The sequence below is a fragment of the Ipomoea triloba genome, chromosome 5 (genome assembly GCF_003576645.1).
Source record: "Ipomoea triloba cultivar NCNSP0323 chromosome 5, ASM357664v1".
NCBI classification, from domain to species: domain Eukaryota; kingdom Viridiplantae; phylum Streptophyta; class Magnoliopsida; order Solanales; family Convolvulaceae; genus Ipomoea; species Ipomoea triloba.
In genome coordinates, this window is record NC_044920.1 from 20,997,746 (window position 1) to 21,005,884 (window position 8,139).

Genomic DNA, 8,139 nt, shown 5'->3' on the forward strand with positions numbered 1-8,139 from the left:
ACTCACTCTATATAAACCCCCCTCTAAGTTTCATGACTCTACACAAAAAGTCTTCACAAAAAAAAAAAAAAAAGCCCTTAAGAACTTATTATGCAATCTTTCATTCAAAACTCATAAATATTTTCCTATAGAAAATTATGCCATATCTCATTAGCAACTACATAATTTTCTCTGTGCATATAAAAATGGGAGTTATTATTAGGCATATCAAAATGAATTAGATAACATACCTTCATAACCCTAGCTTGGAGAAACATCAGATGGTAGGGGACCCTAGTTTTGACAGCTAAAGGTTGAAAGAAATATCTATTACCCTTACTCATGGGAATGGATCATAAATTATTTGACATTGAAGTATTTAAAGATGCATGCTACATCCAAAGAGATAAGTGCAATTTTGTTTTTACAAGGTTTGCATGTTTAAAAAAAAAAAAAAGGTTTGCATGTCTTAGGCATTCTTCGAGCTTACTAATGAAACCCTTGATGCTAAAAAAAAAGGGGAAGTAATAAGGAAAAATGATCAGGAATGAAAAGGAGGTTAGAGGAGAAGAAAGCATATGCTTCTCTCTTTCCTACTAACCATTAATAGATTTCGGATACTTCCTCTTTTTACATCAACACAACTTAGCTTGTTCTTATTTTTGATTTTAACATAGCAATCTCTTCATTGTTCCAATTAATCATCCCTAATATTTCAATAATTATGTTCTTTGATCTTGAGCACATAGGAATATCGAACGACCTTATGAAGCCACATCCATGCACCAACTTGTATTCCTTGCACCCAAACCATTAAAATTAAGCCAATACTTGTATTTTTGATTATTAAACAAAAATCAAACAACAACCCATACATTATAACCACTTTCTTTGGAGCACACTCCTACTACCTTATTTATCTATGATGTTTTTAACTTCAACAACTATCCACATACACAATATAGATTCTATAACACCTTGCCACGGTAAAGGACTTTATGCTCTATTCGACTTGAAGATGAGTCAGTCTTGCCCATGTAGTTGCATATAATAATTTTTAGAGTGACAGTGAGTGATTTTTTTTCCTTTCAGACAAAATCTAGACTTTCACTTGTATATCAATGAGCATAGAAGGATAAAGCATGAATGCACTAAAGTTCTAAAAATACCCTATAGTTCAAGTGCTTTTGCACAAATAACTTAATAGATGATGATTTTTCTTATATTAAATTGATAGTCAAATAACCTAATTTGATAATTGATAACCAACTTTGATATTTTGTAATACTCAAAAAACTATTTTTGGTATTACTCTAAAATATTATATAAAATAGGAAATTATGTTTCACGTATTCTTTTATCATTATTTTGAGGAAAATAGGTTAAACTTTATCTTATATACAAGATTCAAGATATCGATCTATATCATTCAATGACGAGATATTTTATATAGTAGATTATTCTTGTTGCAACATAAATTATATTGTACTTTTGTTACAACATATATTATATTGTAGAACAATATGAGTTGCATAAAACGCTCCAATCAAAACCGGTCGGAGCTCCTTTCTTCTGTCTTTTCCCCTCTCTAAAATCCGTTTGCTGACACCGCCCAGCGATTAACACCCGCGCTCTCTCCCTTCCAATTCTCTCTCTACAGAGAGATACATATATACATCTCTATATCCCAAGAGATTTCGGAAATTTCGTTTTCTTTTATACAAAGTCTCGAAATTATTCACCGTTGAATTTTTTCTACGCGTTCTTCTCTTTCAACAGGTATGATCTATAGGTATAATTTTTTTTTTAATTTTTATTTTTTGGTTTTTTATTTGTGTGAATGTGATTATAGACTTGTTCAGATATAGTTTACATGTGTACATATCTATCGACATTGGTGTTTGAGGAGTGGTTTTAGGGTTTTTTATTTTTTATTTTTTATTTTTTTATGGTGTTAAGATCAGCAAGGCGAGTCGGCGCTAGGGTTTTGATGTTCTTCTGACTCATTTTTGGGACTTATTCACAACTACATTTATCTGAAAATGGTAAATGAGTAACCTTAATTTAATTGGCCTTTGGGATTGTGCTCCTTTCTCTTTCATCTTAGTGTTTATATGGATAGCTGCCCAAGTAGTTATGCAGTAATGTTTTTGATGGGTTTAATCTGAGAGAGGTGGAGTGGGTTGGTTTTTCATGGGCCAAGTGATTGAAACTTTGTTATGTCTACAGTAGATTTTTTTTTTTTTTTTTAAAAATTTTTTTTTGAAGTAAATTTGTAGCCTTTATGATATTGTTGAGCTCTTGTGAAGTTGGAAAAGTGAATAACAAATTATCCTGGATTCTTAACATATAAAACAGGTTTTGGTTTTCTCTGAGGTTGCTATGAATGTGGATTTTCATGGTTACCAGTTCTTTTGTTTTAAGCACAATTTGTAAAATCCTCCTAATTGCCTGTAGGCTTATTCTTTTGGTTTATTTAAACATTAAACTGTGCATGACCTATTATGTGGAATGTTGTGTATACTTCTTGTAATCGAGATATAGATAACCGTTTCTCTTCACAGATTGCTGTTGGAAAATTTTGAAGGTTGCTCTATGCCCTATGTTAGTGGGAATAAAGAGTTGGATCATTCCTTAGGTTTCTACATCTTTGAACAGCTGTTCATACTTTTAAGAATACTGATATGATTTCTCAGATATCAGTAGGTGAAAATGTTTGTTATTTCAAGGAAACTTCATCATCTATGGATCCTAATAGTGCAATTGTAAAATTATCAGCCTCTGTTCAATCATCTGAACCGCTTAGTGAGATAGATGACAAGTTGTCTGAGAGCATGGTTACACCTAATGTTTCAGGAACTGACGTTCTTGTTACTGCCTTTGATGATGTAAATACAGCTGAGCTGTCTGAGCAGAAGCATGAAAAAAGAAGTGGCATCCCTAAAGCTGATGATGCATCAGAAAGAAAATGTCCTGACATTGTATGCATGGCTCCACCAAGGAGGAGTGGGCGCAAAAGCTTACTGCTCCAGAATCAAGTCAACCCATCTGTAAGAAATGCTGGGAGAACAGCAGCTAAAAGAGCAACACTGGATATTAATAATTTGAACATCATACGCCGGAAAAGAACTAGTTCTAGAAAGCCAACTCGATCATCAGTTTGGACGTCATTGGGGAATGATATACACACTTCTGAACATGGTGAAGCGGCTGAGGTAGTTAAAAGTGATCAGAGGAAATCAAGAAGAGCAAAACGGGGTCAGAAAAGTGAAAAGCACGATAATAATCAGGCAGTGCAAAACTTACAAACGTCAATGGCAAAGAATCGCATTTGCTTGAAAGTTAAATTTGGTCAACGTTCTCTTATGGATGTTCTTCCACTTATTGGAAATGCCAATGGAACATATTCATCCACCAGTAAAGAACCAGTAAGAGTTCCAGAAAGTATTTGTGATCAGTTTGAAGATGAGATGAATAAAATAACAGGGTTAAATGGAATCAATGCAAGCTTGGATAGTTCTTTTACATCGTCTGACGCTTCTGTTACAAACATGTGCCCAGCTGGCAAGAACGTTGATGAAAGTCCAACTGAAGAATATTCGGAGAGTCATAATGAGTCACCTACAATTGCAGAGGCTGGTAAATTGGGAACACCAGTTGATGACAGGTGCTCAAATCCTGGAACTTCCCCTGATTCAGAAGTTATCAATCTTATTCCTGATGCTCATATCAGTTTAAAAGGTCTAGACAACTTGCATGGCTTAATGCCAACCCAAGCAAGTGATGCTCCTGAAGATTTTGCAAGTTTTGGTATAGTAGAGAACTGCCATATAAAAGGAAAGAAAAAAGACAGGCTTGTCAAGACAGTTGATTGCAGTGTAAAAGCTACTTTCCCTAGTTCAGAAATTATTAACAATGAACAACCATTGGGGCAACTCACGCTGGGAGAATTCATTGGTGATGGCTCTTATTGTGATCGGGCTGATACTTATATTTTAACCACATCCAAAAATGCATCTGGGAGTGTATCTGGCACTGAGTTGTGTCCTGGGGAACCAGAACCTTTATCTAAAGTGGATGACTTTGGAAGGTCCTCTGCTTCTCCCATGCTTGAACATAGTGCAGTGGTAAATCTTTGTTCTAGCCTTGATACTCCTTCACCAGATATGCAGATGCCTGAGAAATCACTTTCTTCTACTGGGAAGCTCAAACTTTCCAAAAAGGGAAAGTCCAAGGGGGTAGGAAAGAGCCAGTCAGAAACCTTCAATTCATCAAGTAGAGCAAATTCATCAAAAACAAAGGTTAACAAGGGTAAAAAATCTGGCAAGTGTGAAGTAAAGAAGAAGCCTCATGGTGTTCAGGGTCTTACTGAATTGGGAAATGATCCAGAACCAGGTAAAAACTTCCAGGCTTGATGATATGTTGCTCTCAGTGACTTCTCCTAACCCTCTCCCGGTCTCCCCACCTTTTTCAGTAGAGGCACTTAAGTAATATATTTTTTTCTGCCGTCATGAAGATGTAATTTATTGTGAATTAATGTTGTAGAAAACCAAACATCATCTCAGCTTGGACAAATTGGCTCTGGTATCAAAATCACATGTTTAGGGACATCAAATCAAACTGAAGGGCACACAGAATCTATATCACTAAGGAATGCTTGGGTGCAGTGTGATGATTGCCAGAAATGGAGGCGCATACCAGCTGTACTTGCTGATCAAATTGAAGAAACAAACTGCAAATGGTATGTAACTTCGCATCTCTATACTAAGTAATTTCAGCTGATTGTTTAATGGTATTTCTCTTTGAAGCTCATTTAGTTAAATAGGGCTTCAGCTTTTCCTTTCACATGTTCAGAAATTTAGTTTTGACCTTTGTTTTTTAGGAAAAAAAGGGTCAAACTGCCCCTTAAGTCGAACAGAAGCAGCCCCCTAAGTAAAAAAAAAAAAGAAAGCTCCAGCTCCTAAACTGGCAAAAAAGGTTCAATTGAGTTCTAATGTAACATGATTAGCAGGTTAATGCTAATGTGGCTGACACTTTTTTTTTTTTTTTTTTTTTTTGTAATACAGCTCATGGCTGTCTCCTTTCACAGACAGCCGTGGCTGTCGGACAACAGCCACAGCTGTCCCAAAAGGACAGCCATGGCTGTCATCTACTTCAATAATCTGAAACTAAGGTGGCGACCATGGCCCCATGGCTGTTTGACGACAGCCACAGCTGTCCCAAAAAGATGGCCATGGCTGTTATCTACTTCAATAATCTGAATCTATGGTGGCGACCATGGTCGCCGTCTTCGCATCAGATTCCCTAAGAGGAGGAGATAGAGGGTCTGAAACAAAGGTGGTGGCCATGGCCGCCTTCGTTTCAGACCCTCATCTCCCTCTGAAATGAGGGCAGCAGCCATGGCCGTAGCCCTCGTTTCAGATGTTCCAGATCTGGATCTCATTTGAGGTCCAGATTTGGAAGACAGCCACTCCTGTCTGTGAAAGGAGACAGCTGGTGGATGCATTAATAAAAAAAATTCAAGATAAAGAAAGTTAAAAAAAAAAAAGAAAGTAAAAGCAAAAACAAAAATTCATAAAAAAAAGGATACATTTTTGCCACATAAGCATTGACCTTCTAAGCACGTTACGTTATTAACTTTTTTGCCGGTTTAAGACGTTTATTTTATTTTATTTATTTATTTTTTACTTGGGGGGCTCAAATGCACTATCCGTTTGACTTAGGAGGCTAATTTGACCCTTATACCCTTTTTTTTTTGAAGAGGAGTGGGGGTGGGTGCCTGGGTCGTGGTGGGTGGTGGTGGTATAAGAAGATTTATGGTAAGAGGGAGACGAATTACAGTGTGGTGGGCTGTGGGCAATAAGTCCTCTGAAGTATATCAATGCAGTTTGATATTGATCTGCTACAAACCTTAAAATCTGTTATGCAAAATTTGTATTTTGAAAGTGCAACTTTATACATAGAACTTTGAACTGCTAGTGCAATAAAAAAATATATATTTATATAATAGCATAGTTATCACGGCGTCATGTCGGTGGAGACAGGACGCCTGGAGGCTTTGCGTCGCCTGAAAACGGCGAGGCGAGCTCCGGCATTGATGAGGCCCCGGCCAGCCAGGCGGGCGCCATGGACGCCGACCCTGCGTCTAACCTGCAAACCCGACCCATTTTTAGTAATTTTATTTTAAAAAAAAGTTTCACCTAATAAGAATAGAGAAGAAGAAAGCATTTCAGATCTAGTGCGTCGACTAATGTCTCCCACAGCCATCGCCAATGCCCGTCGCTGTCGCCGTCGCCCTCCCACCGCCTGAGTCGTTCTTCTTTCTTCTTCTTTCCTCTTCTTTCTTCTCCATTTTCTTTGGTTTTCTGCCGCTGCGACTGTTTTTCTTCCAATGGTTTTGGGTTATAAACTGCCAGCCTGCCACTTCTTTGGTTAATAATATCAGTGGGCAGGTGCAGTACAATTTATATGTTTAATTGTTTATATATATATATATATATATATATATATATATATTTATTTATATATATATATATGTATACTATATAATATTTTTTAACTTGTCGCCTAGGCGGGCGCATAGTCGCCTAGGCGACAAGGAGGTCGGGGGGCGCCGCGACTTAACAGGGCGCCGTGATAACTATGTATAATAGTATTTTTAGAAGTTCCTCTAGATCTTCTGGTGTGAACTGTTAAGTGTCCCTTGTTGCAATGTAAGTTCATTTCATTTTTTGCCCTCCACTATTGCCCCTGCACTTCCTGTTTGCAGGCAATAGAACTTTTCTTTCCCTTTCCCCTTGCCCCCAAAGAAAGAAAGAAAAAGAAAGATAAAGGTCAGCCTTTGGTTATTCATTAAATTTGAGAAATCATCAGAACTGAAACTTCTTTTGAGTTCATACACCAGAACCTGCTGAAGCTTATATGGAGTGTGTTCAAGCCTTTACAAAGTTGCAATTTCAGTTGATTGGCACTTTTAGTAAGGGCGTACTTTGGTATTTTTTCTCTCCATTATATATGCGGAGAAATATAGAAGACCATTAATATATGAGAAGAGTGCCATCTCAACTGATTTAATATCTGTAACCATAGCTTCATTAGTTATCAGATTTTCATGCCATGGTTGAGGATAGTTATCCATTATGTATTTTCTCCCAAATTAATGCTGCTGATATTTCTTTTTCATTGTGCTGAAGCAAAATGAAATATGGCACTGGAAAATTTTAATTTACACTGCATATGGCAGTATTACTGCACCCTTCTCTCTCTTCTTTTTTTTTTTTTTTTTTTTTGTTCTTATCATTTTCCTATCCCATTGATGTTAAAGGATTTGTAAGGATAACATGGATAAAGACTTTGCTGATTGTTCAATTCCTCAAGAGAAGTCAAATTCAGCAATCAATGCTGAGCTTGAAATATCTGATGTCTCAGGAGATGAGGATGCTTCTCATGCTTCCCTCAATCATAATTGTTCAGGAAAGAAGTCTACAGGTATTTGTTAATTACAGTGATTAAATGGTAACTGTATTTTCTCAGAGCATTATTTCGATGACTAAGCAGATTTCCACTTCATTATTTATATGGATTGCAGTTGATCAGAGCTCATCATGGACATTGATCAAGTCAAACTTGTTTCTGCATCGTGCCCACAAATCTCAGACCATTGACGAGGTTAATGATTAATCAACTTTACATAGTTTCTGATATTATTTTCTTGGGGTGATACATCTGCTTTTTGATTTTATATGTTTTTGAACTGCAATTATTCATTTACATCGGAATTTACTGTATTATGGATGCTGAACTATAAATCTTTTTGAATGATCGAAGAGCTAAGAAATATAGTTCCATGTAAATGTTGCCATGTGTGTTTGAATGTTATATTTATATTTAGTAATTTGGGATTTGGTCGAAAAGTAAATGTTGCCTACGTCTAGGGGGTGTTTGGTTCAAGGGATGTTTTGAGGTAATGTAACATTCCTATGAATGTGGGGGAATGTTATTCAATGAATGTTACCAAAAATGAACTAAAAACGAAGTGTGGGAATCTCAGGGAATTTGATATTACCATAATCACATTCCTGAGGTCATATGAGATAAGCTAAAGCAAATGCAACCCCCCCCCCCCCCCCCCCCCCCCCCCCCCCCCCTTTTTTTTTTTTT

The 8,139-nt window shown here is 36.7% G+C and overlaps 1 protein-coding gene across 1 annotated transcript in view; it reads left to right on the forward strand.

Moving 5' to 3' along the window:
* Positions 1–1,477: 1,477 nt before the first annotated feature.
* Positions 1,478–8,139, forward strand: part of LOC116018909 (histone-lysine N-methyltransferase ASHH2-like) — a 15,918-nt gene continuing 9,256 nt past the window's right edge. Inside the window, exons 1-5 of the mRNA XM_031258948.1 lie at positions 1,478–1,758; positions 2,544–4,374; positions 4,525–4,720; positions 7,304–7,467; positions 7,568–7,647. Coding sequence (XP_031114808.1) covers positions 2,664–4,374; positions 4,525–4,720; positions 7,304–7,467; positions 7,568–7,647 — 2,151 coding nt within the window. The 5' untranslated portion in view covers positions 1,478–1,758; positions 2,544–2,663. The remainder of the gene's footprint in view (positions 1,759–2,543; positions 4,375–4,524; positions 4,721–7,303; positions 7,468–7,567; positions 7,648–8,139) is intronic.